Genomic DNA, 16,144 nt, shown 5'->3' with positions numbered 1-16,144 from the left:
AACGATTTGCTATAATACATTAACCAGAAATGCTGATGCAGCGAGGGAAACACTAACAAGTGGGATGCTTTCCAGGGACTGTAGCTAAGGCAAAGCAAACACAAGCCAAAATTAAGAAGAAAACAGTTACGCACCCAAGATGTAGTCTGGCCAGATATGCTATTAACAGTGAATATCCCATTCTAATTAAAGTAATTGAGGCCTGGGCAGTTTGAATCACCAGACTATCTATTTAAAAAGTGACCCAACTTTAAGCATATTAGAATTAGGGGATGGTGCAAGAATAGTCTTTTGGCTAAAATTTATTTAGAATTAAATTTATTTAGAAAACTTAAATTATTTGCTTTTTCTTACTGGCTAGATTCTGGTGCATCAAGAATGATTGAACTCAACTGCCTGTTTGTTTCTTCTATTGTGGTTCTGAGGGAAAGGGTGCTGAATGGACCTGCAAGTAAAAGAAGAGTGTTTTTTGTTTGTTTTGTTTTGGTAGGAATGATTAGATGGAAGGAAGAAAGAGGGTATTGCTAATTAGGAATGATTTTTATGTTTTTCACTTTTGTTATTTTTCTTGCAAATCGTACTTTTTTTTTTCCCACAAATTATTTCACCCATGAGTAGTGTAGGTATGGAGAGAGGAGGTAGTTATGTAAACAGGCTTTTAAAAATTGCTGTTCTTGCTTTTGAATAATCTCTGATTCAACTGGCCAAGTCAAACATTTTAAATCAGAATTCCTAAAGCAAAGAGTTGTGTGGTGAGGCAAATGAATCAAAATTTTTTTTTTTTAGTGTGCCAATATTTCTAAGTTTTGTAAACTTGGTTCTGAAACTTATGAAAGTTCCTGAATGAACCTGGGTAGCCTAAAACTTCTATTGCCAAGGTCTCCTTAAGTTTAAAAAAAAATTCTTATTTCTTTTTAGTTTATTAGGGTTCTGTTTCTTTAAATGCTAGAAGAGCAGAGATGGGGTGAAAAAAATTTCCCTTTAATACTGTTTCTAAAAGTATTAATTTATGAGTTGTTGCTTCAGAGTCTCTGTTTTTATATCTCTATGAGTTTACCATGCAGTTATCTAAGATTTGGTACTTCCTTTCTCTGGAAGAAAATGTATATTCCAGAGCTTCTCATGACCAGTTTGGATTTTTTTCTAGGTTATAACTCATATTCTTTTAAGAGCGCCCTCTTGTTCTAAGAGTCACTTGTAATAATCAGCTGCCAAGAATGACCTAAGTGAGATCTTTCCAGATTTTCTTTTCTTTTCTTTTCTGGCATTGTAGGCTGAGGTATCCATGGCAGCAGGCTCAGGAGGGCCTTTACCTTTGACATTGACTTTACTTTTTTCTATTCTTTTAGGTCTTTCGCTACCATTCCTACAGTGGTTTGCAAGATATCGTTTCCACCTCACTCTCCATGTACCATGCCAGTGACATCTTAGCTGCTAGAGTGTGGAGCTGGCCTGTGGGAGTCAAGTAAGTGCCTTTTTTACTATTTGGCATGGTTTTTGCTTACTTTGCAAAGCCATGGAGAGGAACTCCTTAAGATTAGTTTTTAAAAAGGCACTTGCTTGACCCTTGTGGGCCGGCTCTTTGCTCCAGCCTATTGTTGAACACTCGGTAGCTAACACAGGACTGCATTTAGCAAGATGACTAGTCACAGAATGGACCATCTTTACTAAGATAGACCCTAAGGGACAATAGATCTGATCTTGGCTTGATAAGACCATTTACATTGATTAACAACCCCTGTGCCATCCCAGAATGAATCAGAGCTTCTGTGTTAGCTCAAACAGTTAGTTACTCTGGCCTCCTGGAAATTTAACAGGTTATGGATGACCAAGGGTCTGTTGGTCTAAATCAGCTGGGTTACACAGAAACAGAACAGCTCTCCCAGGAAAGATAATGACTTTGGCATTTTTCTGAATTAATCGAGCTTATTATAAGGAAGAAGTGATTGTTGCTGTTAATGAGGTTTGGGTTTCTGTATTAATTACTAAAGTTGCTAAAACCTGGTATTTTACTTTTGCAGGTCACCTTGTAAATTTTACCTATATAAATTAACACATCCCCTGTTATGTCATAACAACCATGTAAGGGAGAGTGTTTTCCTGCTCTCTCTTAGGTATTGGTGATATGACCTGTTCATGCAGGGGAAACTTGAACATTCTCAGGTATGTGAAGATCCTGATTCATAAGTATTTTCTCCCTGCAAACAAAACAGTTTATTTCAGTGTGAACACATGATGTGGTTTTACAGAAACAACTTGCCAGTTGTTTTCTTGCCCCTGATATTATAGAACAGGGATTGGCAAACTACAGCCGAGAGCACTGCTTATTTTTGTAAATAAAGTTTTATTGGAACACAGATACATTTGTCACTCACATTTTGTCTATGACTGCTTTTGTACTGCAACAGAGTTGAGTTATGACAGAGACCATATGGCCTGCAAAGCCTAAAATATCTGTCTCTTTAAGAAAAAGTTTGCTGACTTCTGCTATAGTAGAACCAAACTTCAGGTTGTGTTTAGATATAAACTTGCTAGAATCTCAGTTGAATTCATGAGGTTAGCAGTTTAGCAACAGAATTGAAGTTAGAAGCTAGGTCTCCTGCCTCCTTGCCCAGGGTTCCTTCTCCTAGGCCTCTTACTATATTAGGGCCACTTGTTTTCCCTACTAGCTGCAAGGCACAATCTTTTTACTTTATTTTTCCCTGAAATAAAAGCAGACTCAATGATTTAAACCACAGAGATATGACTTATTAGAGAATTGACCCTTTTTGGAGTTTGGATGCCTTTATTGTTTGAAGATAACTGGGGAATTGTTTCTTAATGAATCATTAAGTGCTTATAGCGTATACTCAAAAAATGTTAAGTTAGTTGGAATAGAAAGAAGTCTGAGCCTTGTTTAATTTTTTATCTAGGAGCAAAACCAAAATTGGCACAGAGAGATGTTTACCTCATAGATGGCAAGATTGTATGTGTATGTGTGTGTGCATGTTTAGGTGTCTAACAGTTCTCAAAGTGCATTTGGACTGCATTCTGAGAAGAGTTCAGCAGGTGTATTACAATCTGCAGATTATGTTGCAGAGTTTTAAATGGATTTTTAAAAATAAATTTTATTTTAAAACAGTTTTGGGTTTACAGGATAATGGCTATCATAGTACACAGAATTCCCATATATACCCCTCATTCCCTCTATTATTAACGTCTTACATTAGTATGGTATATTTGTTACAATTAGTGAACCAGTATTGATACATTATTATTAACTGAAGTCCATGCTTTATTCAGATTCCCTTAGTTTTTGTGTAATATTCCTTTTCTGTTCCAGGATTAAGTGAATTTTTATTACCATGCTCACTGATGTAGAAGGCATTTATGTGACCACCTGAGAGTTAAACTAGTTTTGAAGTTCCTTTCAATTTCCTGGAGTGTGATTAAATGCTTACAGGCTTAACTGCTGCAGAGTTCCGACTTGTGAGGTTTATATTCTATAACCTGTCAAGAAAGTGGTTACTTTACCTTATTGATAGTAATGGCTCTTCAGCTGTTCCTAAATTTTTAGCATCCTCAGTTCCAGAAAGGACAAGACAAACTTGATCACTTCTGCTATTGTCATATGTGAAATTGCTGGTAAAAATATTTTAAAGTAAATTGCTTTCTTTGGAAGTGATGTGGATCAATCAGCTGTCATACTTCGATATGTTTACCCTCCTGAAAGTAGTTTTTGAAGTTGGCACTTTCTGATGAATCATTAATCATTCAAATTTTCCTGTAAAGACCTTAAAACTGTTTCTTCCTTAAAAGTTCTTAGTTATTTACCAAAACTAAACACATGCATGCTCTATGACTCAGCAGTTCCACTCCTAGAATTATATACACCAGAATTGTGTGTGGACAATAATGTTCATAGCAGGACTAATTATAATAGTCCAAACTGGAATTTTCCAAGTCCCTGTCAATAGCAGAATGGGTAGATACATTTCTGGCATAATCACACAATGAATGTTAAACACTGATGATGGCGAGCAAACTGCCGCTGTGTATAATAACGTGTAACTCACAAATAGAATGTTGAGCAAAAGAAGCTGGACACTAAAGAGTGAATACTATGTGATTCCAATTACATAAATTTCAGAACAGGTAAAACTATCTGTGGTGTCAGAAGACTGATTACCCTTGTTGGGTTTTGGGGGAAGTGTTTGGATTGGGGTATGAAGGGGCTTCTTGGGGTGCTAGCAATGTTCTGTTTCTTGTTTTGAGTACTGGTTACATGGGTGTATTCACTTTGTGAAAATTCACCAAGCTTACATATTTTTCTGTATTCATGTTATTCTTCAAAGAAATAAGTATATAAAAAAGTATTAGCAATTCTGGAAAATACACGCAGAATTCACTGTTAACATTTGAGGGTTATATGGAGAACAAACTGAACAAATTAACCTTATATCTTAGAATATGTAGTATCTGAATTACAGGATTATCAAGGTGCCATTCTGACTGGAGCTATTACAGTCCTATTTGTATAATGGGATGAAATAAAGTAGGTGGTGTTAATGGCTGCTCTTTATTGTAACCAGGTTTGGGGGATGCCTCAGAAAAGACATCTTTTCTTTTTAGTCTATATTAGATAGAGAAACCAAGTTACAATGTCCATCCATTTTTATATTTCAGTAAAGACTTATAAACCAAGTAGCTGTGACTTGAGTATTTTGGTGTGTTTATACATGCTGGAATTTCTCCTTCCCTCTGATTGTTGTTAGATCAGTGAGTGAGCTTTTAAACGTAACCAGAATGTAGAGTCCTTTTCCCAATGGAGCTTCCTGTCCTGACTTTTTTTTTTCTTATCGGTACCTTTGGTTCTTCCAGTTACTTAAATTAGAATTACTTTGTAGCTCTTTCTGTTTCCTTTGCAGTCTTTTCCTACTCTTAAAAAAAATTAAATTTACCATCTTAACCATTTCTTAAGTGTGCAGTTTAGTACGTGCATACCTTGTTTCATTGTTCGTTGCTGTATGTTGTACAACAAAGCACGATAAAGCTTCAGATACTGCATTTTTTACAAATAGGAGGTTTGTGGCAACCCTGCATTGAGCAAGTCTGCCAGCACCAGTTTCCTGACGTTTTGCTCACTGTGTGTCTCTGTGTCACGTTTTGGTAATTCTTACAATACTTCAAACTTTCATTATATTTGTTACGGTGGTCAGTAATCTTGGATGTTACTACTGTGACTGACTGAAGGCTCGGATGATGGTTAGCATTTTTCAGCAATAAAGCAGTTCTAAATTAAGGTATGTACATTGCTTTTTTAGACATAATGCTATTGCGCACTTAACAATCTACAGTATAGTGTAAGGAGAACGTTTAGATGCACTGGGAAACCAGAAAATTCATGAGTATTTTCATTTTATTGCAATATTTGCTATGTTGTGATCTGGAACCAAACCTGTCATATCTACGAAGTGTACCTGTATCCCAAGCTTTTATTTAATAACTAAATCCTAGTTGGAGTCTACCTTTCTCATCTAATTTGTCTTGTACTTTGTGTTCCTATTATCACCATCCTTACTTGTGTTTAAATTCTTACTGTGTGTCTGGACTTCTGTCTTAAGCATCTCAATTTTCAGTGTTCCCTCTGTAATCAGTCCATTCTGTATCTTCCTGTCAGATTTATCTTTCTAAAATCTCGTTTACCTAAGCATTTCCTCCCACAAAACTGCTTGCCACCACCTACAGAATTTAATACAAATTCCTTAGTCTGATATTCAAGACCTTCTAAAATTGAGTCCCAGTCTTTCTTTCCACATTCAACGATAATATTGTTTGACAACCAGTGATTGCTTGTCTGCTTTCAGGTTGTGTGACACACCACACATACACGGTTTTATTTAATTTATTCCTATAAAGTAGGTACTGTAAATACCACTGCTGAGGAAATAGAGGCTGGTGGGTTCTAAATAATATGCTAAGTTGGTAAGTGATTGAACTGGGAGTTCAAATATATGTCTCCATCCTCCACAGTTGTAACTTCTGTCTCCCAGTGCTCCTGAATGCCTTGAGTAGGCCAGTCCCTAACCATCAAGTACATTCCCACCTTTATCCCAGCTCTTTCACTTCGCAGATCCACTGCCTAGAAGGCCCTTGCTTGTTCCTTTCTTCCTTTTGTCACAGTCTCATTCTGCCCATCCTCCAAGGCCTAGCTGAAGATCCATCTGTTCAGTGATTTTTTTTCCCTCCCTCCCTCCTTCCCAGCAGTTTATAGAATACTCATTAGCCTGACCACACGTTTTGTCCTTTCATTGCCTTGAATCCGTATTTTTAAATATATGTATGATTTAGCTTTGTCTGTAGATTATAACCTCCTTGAGGTTGAGCGCTTGGATTGTAGGTTTTTTAATATCCCTTGCAGTGCTTTATATATAACAGATGCTCAGTAAGTGTGTGTGTTGATCATTTGAAATGATAACGGAACTGTTAATAGCTGAAGATAAATAGTGTGCATCTAAGACTGTTTCTTGGCTCTGTGTGCTTCTTGAATCTCTTTATAAATCCCACTAGTAGTCTTAATCAGAACCAGGAATGATGTAGATAGCATTGACTTGTAAGCAGGAAGCTTAGTAACTATTGCCACATACTGATTCAAATCAGAACAGTTCTTCATATCAAGTGTGTGACTTTTTTTTAATTGAAGTATAGTTGACTTTCAATATTATATAAGTCTCAGGTGTACAACACAGTGATATTCAGTATTGTTAAAGATTATACTTCATGTGAAGTTATTATAAAATATGGGCTGTATTTCCTGTCCTGTACATTATAGCCTTATGACTACTTATTTTATAGCTAGTAATTTGTACCTGTTAACCCCCTACTGCACCTTACTCCTTACCCTCCCCTGTCCCCACAGGTTTGTTCTCTGTGATGTTTGTCTATTTCTATTTTGTTATATTTGTTCATTTGTTTTATTTTTAAAATTCCACATGTAAGTGATAACACACAGTGTTTGTCTTTCTCTGTCTGACTTATTTCACTAAGCATAATAGCCTCCAGATCTATCTATGTTGTTGCAAATGGCAAAGTTTCATTCTTTTTTATGCCTGAGTAATGTTCCATTGTGTATATATGTATGTATGTATGTATGTGGTATATGTGTGTGTATATATATATATACACACACATATACACACCACATCATCTTTATCCGTTCATTTGTTGATGGACACTTTGGTTGGCTTCTTCTCACTTTCTCACCAGTGGCACTTTGTTTGAGGCCACCAACATATCTCACCTAGATTATAACAACAGCTCCAAATTGGTCTACCTGCTTTTGCTTTTTGTTTTCTATGGTTAGAACTCAAGCGGTGGGAGTGATGATGTCAGGCAGAAGATGACTATTTCAGAAGTTTCACATCTCACTCAGAGTAAAAGACAAAGTATGTAAAGTGGCCTACAGAGAGCAATATGTTGATAAACTGAATCTCTGGAGGAGGAAAAGCTGATTTGTAGCGTTTGCCTATTTCTGACATAATTATTTCCACTATGGAATTCAAAGTTCTAGAAAGTATAACAGTCCGCTCTTCAGCTGGTACCAGCCAGCTCCCACTTACCATTGCTGAACATTTGGCTCCCTTTCTCACCCCCAACTATGGCTACTTTCCCCCTTGCCCATTTCATTCTTGTGATACTGCCCTCTTTGCTATTCCTCCAACATGTCAGACATGCACCCAACTCACACGATCTTTGCATTTACAGTTTTCTATAATTAGAATAGTCTTCTCCTGAATATATGCAAGTTTGCTTATTTCTTTTTTCTCACAAGTATGCTCAAATACCTTCCAAGACTCCCTGTATAAATTGCAGTCTTTCCTCTACGTTTACTCAATATTCTCTTTCTCCATTACTCTGCTTTATATTTTCCCTAGCTCTTCCAACATGTTATATGTTTATGTATTACTTGCTTTCCTTTCCTGTACCCTTCACTAGAGCAGGCACATTTTCTTCACTACAGAATCCTCAGCAAAAGGATGCCTAACACATGGATACTCAAAAAGTTATTGAATGAATTAATACGTAATTATTTTAAAGATGTAAATTTAAGTGTATTTCCCCAGCTGGGAACATCCTTTGTATGAAAGGAATTTTTAATTTTTATTTTATTGGTTGTCCTGAGATAATTTCTAAAAAAACACCACAGTGATTTTTTCACCTGATGCCTTATGTAGTGATGCATTATTGCTGTTTGTAGGCAGTGTTTTCTGTTGGTGGGATAATGGTTATATTTGCTGTTGAGACTGAAAAAGAAGCATTTCATTTTTGGTTGAAGTGAAAATATCTGCAATATATGTAAACAAATCAGTTTGGGCCTGTCACTGATGATTGCACCTTGAAATTACTATTCACTTAAACTCCTTATGAGGAACTCAACAATATTTATGGTAAAGTGTATATTTGATAATGTGTTAATCTCACAATAACATCATTGTGAGTTTGAAGACCTGTGATAAATAATAAGAAAATGTAATTTGTACATTTTATTTGAAGATTAAAATGGATTTATGGGGACATTTTTCTGTATAAATATTAAAATTTATAGACCAGTTTAGCATGCTGGTTTATTATAATTAAAAAGGTATATGACTTCTCAAGAACTGGATGCTGTCTTTTCCCCTTGATCTCAGTTGCTGCCTTTTTTTTTTTCCTGAAGCAGAATTCAGCCTTCCACATGACTTAGTCTAGGCACAGACAAATATTATAATGAGATAACAAGATTGAGCTGTAGTTACTAACCAGAGTTTTCTTTTCTCTTTCTCTCTTTGTTTTCCTTAAATATTTTTACAAGTAAAATTTCAGTACAGTAAGAGTTGAAAACATGACAGCCAGAGTTACTTTTTCCAAATTAATCTTTTGGGGGTAGCTGTAACAACCCATTTTTATTTCAGGGTTTGATTCAGGTCAAACCTTCTCTGAGGTCAGAGAAGAGAGTAGCTTGTACTGAAAGCTGTTGCTTCTTTTTGGCAGACAGTTAAGAAATGGAGAAAAAGTCTCTCTTTTTTTATGAATGTGTGTTACTTTCTTAAGTGAGATTTTAACTAAAATTTGCTGTATTTCTTTCCTACAGACTTTTGAACATTGGAGGAAAAGCCCATTTTCTCTTATGAAAGCTTAATTTACTTTGTTCTGTCACCTTTTGGTTTTTAGAAAGTGTTTATCTTCTAGATTTTTTTTAAAAATTAAGACTTATGTTTCTAAAGCAGTTTAAGATTCATAGCAAAATTTAGAGGAAGGTACAGAGATATATATATATATTGACAACATTCTTAATGATTACCAAATTTGTCAGGAAGAATAGAGATAAAGTTAGTTTTCTGTTCATGTGTATGATGCTGTGATTCTTATTAATTCTAACATTTAGAGTTATTACCCATTTTAAAAGCTTTTAGCTATGGTAAAAGTACTTAATCTTTATCATAGAAAAATTGAGATATACAGAAAAATGGAAGGAAGAAGAAAATGCTAAGAGACAACTGTTGCTAACATTTTTATATATTTCTTAATAGACGTTTTTTATGGCGTTCATCTTGCCTCTGATAAAAGAATCATTGATCTTTGTATATAACATAAAACTATATAACTACATTTTGCTTCCTTTACTTAGCATTTTATCAAATATTTAACAAACTTGTCATGAACATTTAATGACAGCATAATATTCCAAACAGTGGTTGTATCATTGTTTATGTTTATAATACAATTTTCAAAGTAGATTTTGTTGGTGGCACATTTGAGAATTTTAAAGAATAAACATTCTTTTCCCTTGAAACAAGTTTCAGGAAAATTGACAACAAAAACAAAAACAACAAAACCCCTGTGATGATCCTTCTGTAGCCTGTTACTTTGAGAGTTGGTTACTGCCCTGACCATGTTCTTGTACACTCACAAGTAACAGGCACAAATTACAATAAAGTTATTTAAAGCATGTTTAAAAGTCCATCTGTTTTAGATGTGGTCTTCTAAAAACCTTTTGCCATTTTAGTGAAGACTGTCAGATTCTTCTAAGGGTTTTGGAAGGCCCATCCTTCCGTCTGTAGATTTGGTAATCAAGAGTACTTAGAAATAAATTCTCATCAAAGTGGGCATAGAGGGAACATATCTCAACATAAAGGCCACTATGACAGACCCACAGTCAATATAATACTCAATGGTGAAAAGCTGAAAACCTTCCCACTAAATTCAGGAACAAAACAAGGATGCCCACTCTCATTGCTTCTGTTTAACATAGTTTTAGTCTTTGCCACACTGGTCAGACAAGAAAAAGAAATCAGAGGTATCCAAATTGGAAGGAAGACGTAAAACTGTCACTATTTGCAGATGACCTGATACTCTATCTAGAGAACCCTGAATTCTCCACACAAAAATTATTAGAACTAATAAATGATTTCAGCAAGGTAGCAGCATATGAAATTAATATATGGAACTCTGTTTTGTTCCTATACTTCTAATAATGAAATATCAGAAAGAAAATGTAAAAAAAAAGTCCCCTTTAAAATCTCATTAAAAATACCTAGGAATAAACTTAACTAAGGAGGTGAAAGACATATATATGAAAACTAGAAAACATTGTTAAGTGAAATTGAAGATGATTCAAAGAAATGGAAATCCTGTTTTCCTGGACTGGAAGAAAAAATATTGTTAAAATAGCCATACTACCCAAAATAACCTACATATTTAACGCAACTCCTGTGAAAATTCCCGTGATACTTTTCACAGAACTAGAACAAATAATCCTAAAACGTGGAACCACAAAAGACCCAGAATTGCCAAAGCAATCCTGAGAAAAAAGAACACAGCGGGAGATATAACTTTCAGACTTCAGACTTCAAAGCTGCAGTAATCAAAGCAGTGTGGTACTGGCACAAAAGCAAATAGATCAATGGTACAGAATAGAGAGCCCAGAAATAAACCTCCACAGTTACTGTCAATTCATCCATGACAAAGGAGGCAGATATATACAATGGGGAAGAGACAGTCTCTTTAGCGAGTGGCACTGGAAACACTGGAGAGCTACATGTGAAACAATGAGATAACATTCCCTCACACCATATACAAGGCAGCCACGTGTATTTATCCTTCCTTATTTTTCTCCATACTTGACTCATCCTGTCTCTTTGTTGTCTGCCTGTCAGTACACATACACTCTTGTAAACACATACGTGTACTTTTTTGTTTTATAAAATTGGATGATATTATGCCTTCTTTTCTGCATCTTGTTTTTCTCAGTAATAATTAGTAGAACTTCCTCTAAGTCAACTAGTATAGCTCATTTATAATGGTTGTATAAAAATATAGTATTATATATGAGATTATTCACTGATACAGCTGGTACCATTGTTTAGTTAGTTAGTTCCTTGTCAGTGGACATTTACTTTGTTTCCCATTTTTTGTCTCTGTGAACATTATAGTAAACATCTTGTGCTGGCACATTTATTCTGTGAGAGAATCAGGAGTGGGATTGCTAGTTCAAAGGATGTGTACATGTGATATATGTATATTTAGTAATTAATGATTACTGTCAGATTGTTTTCCAAAACCAACAACATAAGCAAATCTTCCTAAGATCTTGTCTGATTCAAGGAAGACCATAGAATATTATTATGTAGCTTTTCTACAGTTGTTAGTTACAGGATTTGCTGGATTCCTAAAGGAGTTTATCTGAAGAGTTATCTTTATAAAATTGTTTGTCGTTCTGTGTTCTGGGTGGCTGTGTTACTTTAATACAAAATGAAACGAGATTCTTTCCTCAAAGCCCTAGTTCATGCCTAGTGTCAATGTGATACTCTGATACACTAGATAGTAAACAGAAATGAGACAAATTCTGAAATCTGACTTTGGAGATGAGACTGGAAAGTAAAGGCCATTTTGGTAATAGATTTTTATCTTTAAATTGGGTATTTGCTTGGTTACAAGAGAATTAATTAAAGAATCTCTCTAGTAGTCTCTCAGCATGAACAGATAAATATAGAGCACCAATGTTCAGGGAGGGAATGCTGTAGAAAATGTGTGGGTAGCTGTTCTAGTTTTACACAGTGGGTAACATCTAGAATAAAGAATAGATAAAAATGCTCATTAAGGATTAGTGTTCTTGAAACGTCATCAAATACAATATTCCCCCAGCCTACCATTCATAATCTTGCCCATTTTACATATCTAAGATATGTTTTCCACCAGTTCAACACACTTTTCCTTAATCCCTTATTTCTGTGTTTGCCACACTCATTCCCAGTGCTATTCATTTGCTCTCCTCCTTTAGATGTCATGTATCTCTCCTTCTGCACTTCTATAGAAAGACGAATTACAGTCCCTCTTTTCAATACTCAAGTGCCTTCTTCATAAAGCCTCTGACCTCTTCGGTCCACAGTAATTCTTTTTAGCTCTGAGCTCCAATAGCACTTCTTGGTTCCCAAGTACTATACATTTATGTAGCAGTAAAAAGGTTTTTGTTTTGTTTTGGTTTTACTTTTTATTGAGTGCCTCTTGTATGTGCAGCACTATTCTAAATACTAGATATACAGGGGTGAACAAGACAGACAATGGAGTTTATATTCTTGTCCTCATGGAGTTTTATATTCTTGTAGGGAGAGACAGCCAATAAATAAAATAGTTAAGAATATATCAGACAGTAAGAATCTGATGAAAACATTTATGAAGAATGTATCAGATATCTTAGTTGCAAATGGCAGAATCCACTCTTGTTAAATTAGAAAAAAAAATTTTTTTAAAGGACATCACGTAGCTCACAGAATCTTTGGAGGAAGCCAGAGAATCAGTCTTGGAGTCTACTTAGCTAGGAACAGTGCCCAAATTGTATCACTGGGCTACATAATTGGAGACTCTACTGCTTTTACCACTGGAAACAGGTATTTGAATTTGCACTGTCGATGCTGAGTAGGAGCTGCAACTGCTAGGACCTTTGCCATTTCTGCGTCTGAAAGAGAGCTGATGTTTCACTGAAATGTTCTTCAGAATGGATTCCAAAACATGGTGTCTCTGTTATATCACGTGCTTCCAAATTGAAAATGTCATGTAGATATTTGATTGGCAGAACCTAGGTCACATACCTGCTTCCTGTTTGCAAGAGAGGCTGCAGAGTGAATTTCTGACTTCTGTTTTGGGGAGGAAGGATTTATGAGATGAGAAATTCTCCAAACGAGGAAGGCTGTTTGATTTCCCATGAACCATGGGAAATCTGGTATGATAGAGTGGTCGCAAAGTTAATTTAGATTTGAGTAGTCAGAGAATGCCCCTCTGGGATCAAAGTACTTAAACTGAGACCTAAATGACAAGAAGAAATCCATGAAATGACAAGGGTGAAGAGTATTTTGGTAGAGGGAACTGTGAAAAGGCCCTGGTTTGGGATCAAGGTGAGGGTTTGGGGCACAAGATGGTGAATGAGTTTGGCCTGTTGGAGGAACAGAGGCATGGCCAATATTGCTTCAGTGTGGTGAGTGAGATTACAAAGGAGAGTAGGTTTTTGTTTTGTTTTGTTTTGTCTTAATGGAAGTTTGAAGACTCTTATTTCCTTTTTCTTCCCCTGAGATATCCTGTTGAGAGTAGGGCTGTAATTATAGGTGTGGAGAAAAGAAAGATATTTCTGTGTTATTAAACCCCATGAGCTGTTGGATATCATGGAGTGACTAAAATTATTTTTACACTGTTGAGGGGGAGAACAGCATGAGGCTTCTAGCAAAGATAAGAAATACTAGAAAGACTACGTGTCCAGTGAGTAGTGGGATGAAGCCTTCTGTTTTCATTCCAGTACCCCAACCTGGTGGGCCTTGAAAGAAATTGCTTCTTTATTCCTTTTACAGAAATTCCTATACAGAAATAGTGTTTTACGGTTACAGTTAACTTATAATGCACTAGGTCTGGTGACTGCCTCAAAGTAGCAAGTCCCTAACCCCAGATAGCACTGATCTTTCCTGTTAAAGAATCACGTTATGTAATGAAATGATAGAAACCTGCTTTTTAGACTCCTTTTTAAAAAGAAATCAACCCCACAAACAAGTGAGATAAATTTGCCTTTGGCGTGCAGAACAGTTACCACTTGGAATAAAGTGGACTGAGCTTTTTGCTCACTCTCTTTTCCACTTTCCACTTGGAATTCAGCCTGGGACAGGTAGTCTATATGTATCTAATATTCTCATACTGCAGAGTGGTTTTTAGACTTTAGATGAACTAAAAGGGGTGGTGATATTCTAACTCAGAGTTTCTCAACCTTGGCACTGTTGGTATTTTGCACCAGATAGTTCTTTGCGATTAGGGGACTGTCCTGTGCATTGTAAGATGTTTAGCAGCATTCCTGGCTTCTAACCACTAGGTACCAGTATCCATCCCCTCCCCAATTCTGATAACCAAAAAAATGTCTTTACACATTACCAAATATCAACCCTGGCTGAGAACCACTGCTCTAACAGTATCTTTTCTGCCTTCTTTTAAAACTTACCATTCTAATTGTCCTTTCTAATATGTGATGGCCATACCCTGTAGATATGCATCGTTCCAGAGAATGCATCCTTGTGAACAGTTTCTGACTATGACCTCCTTATCCTAAGTATGCAGAAAGTTTTAACATAGTTTCAAAATGAAAAGATAAAACCTCTTTTCCTTGTGTGCATATCCTTTGGATTTTTCTAGTACTACTTTTGTAAGATCATACAAGATAAATGCATGTGAAAGTACACTGTGGGCAATGTTAATTGATGTAATGGCTGATGCCACAATAATTATTTCACCTTTTCCCCATTGTGCAGTAGCAGATGGTTTTTCAATTTGACCATAGTTTCACATGTGAGCTCTGATTAGCCCAAGCCAGTGGTTTTTGAAACTATTAGACATGACCTATTAAAGGGTCATAAAATCAATTTAGTAGAGGAACAACTAACTTAAAAAAAAATAAGTGTAATACGAAAAAATAAATCAAAGTGCATTGTACGTAGTAATGATAAGTATTATTTCACAGAATGATTGTTAACTTGCTGTGTATGTGTGTATGTATATATATATGTGTGTATACTGAACTTTGATATAAAATATATTTCTTATTGTGGCTTGCAGTTGAAAAAGTTAAAAAACCCACTGGTCTCAGCCAGTCATAAAAGTTCCATCCCCCTGGCCAGTGATTGATTTGGGAGCCCAGATCTATACCGGTCTGTACATGGAGATCCTCTGGTGACAGTAATTGATTCTGGTATGGGCACATGATCTGACTTGTCCCAGTCAGCCTGAAGGAAATGACTTTGGATAAGGGAAGCTTTTTTCTTTTATTTCATGAGCATAGAAAGCCTGCAAATTCAGTTGTGACTGTCTGCCATCTTAAAACCACAGAACCAGCCAATGAGGTTGAAGATGGACACAGCCTAGGTTCTTGAAGACATTTTGGAACTGCCGTATTAATTGGCCTTAGAGCCCCCTTCCACTTTGGTCCTTCATGTATGGATAATACATTTCCATAATGTATAAGCCACTTTAAGTTTGTTTTGCTCTGTAACTGAAAGAGTGCCTACTGATGGGTGTAGATGATCTTAGTGGTGTTTTGGAATAATTGCTGGGAATTTATATTATTTTTCTATTTTTAGAATCTAGATGGAAATTTGGGGTGGGGGATATAGCTCAGTTGGTAGAGCACATGCTAAACATGCACCAGGTCCAATCCCTAGTACCTCCATTAACAAAAAAAAATGAATAAATAAATAAATAAAAATTCAAAAAAGAATCATACTGAACCCCTTTTCTCATCCAGGAAATGGAATTGAGTCTAAATTACTTCAGGTCTCATATAGACAGATTGTTTTATTTAAATACAGTATTTAATATTTTAGTATGTTACTTTATGAATATGTAAATATTAAACATACTAAAAGATATCATTTTAAGAGTTCTAGTAACCATCCAGTTTTAGGTTTTTATTTTCATTTATTGAGTTTGAAGCTTATTTTATTTCAAAAACTTTCTTTTTGTCTATTCTCAGAGATCTTTTGTTCTCTGAGCTCAAAAAACAGCTATGATTTTTTTCTTTTACCAGTGTGTTGGGTTGTATTTATTTCTCTCAGAGTATTTAAAAGCAAAAAAAAAAAAAATCATTTGTCTCATCTTTTTT

General features: G+C 35.6%; 1 protein-coding gene across 3 annotated transcripts in view; it reads left to right on the top strand.

Annotated features, from left to right (window-relative positions):
• MCU (mitochondrial calcium uniporter) overlaps window positions 1-16,144 on the top strand; it is a 199,182-nt gene that overhangs the window by 58,303 nt on the left and 124,735 nt on the right. The window contains exons 2-3 of one of the 3 annotated variants that reach the window (XM_032469876.1): window positions 1,350-1,465; window positions 2,115-2,163. The exons of the other annotated variants lie outside the window; for them this stretch is intronic. Of the exons in view, the coding sequence (XP_032325767.1) occupies window positions 2,137-2,163 (27 nt within the window). The 5' untranslated portion in view covers window positions 1,350-1,465; window positions 2,115-2,136. The remainder of the gene's footprint in view (window positions 1-1,349; window positions 1,466-2,114; window positions 2,164-16,144) is intronic. 3 annotated transcript variants of the gene reach the window in all.

Source organism: Camelus ferus, chromosome 29, assembly GCF_009834535.1.
Source record: "Camelus ferus isolate YT-003-E chromosome 29, BCGSAC_Cfer_1.0, whole genome shotgun sequence".
Taxonomy (NCBI): domain Eukaryota; kingdom Metazoa; phylum Chordata; class Mammalia; order Artiodactyla; family Camelidae; genus Camelus; species Camelus ferus.
Note: the sequence above shows the minus strand (reverse complement) of the source record. Positions and strands in the feature narration are given on the sequence as shown.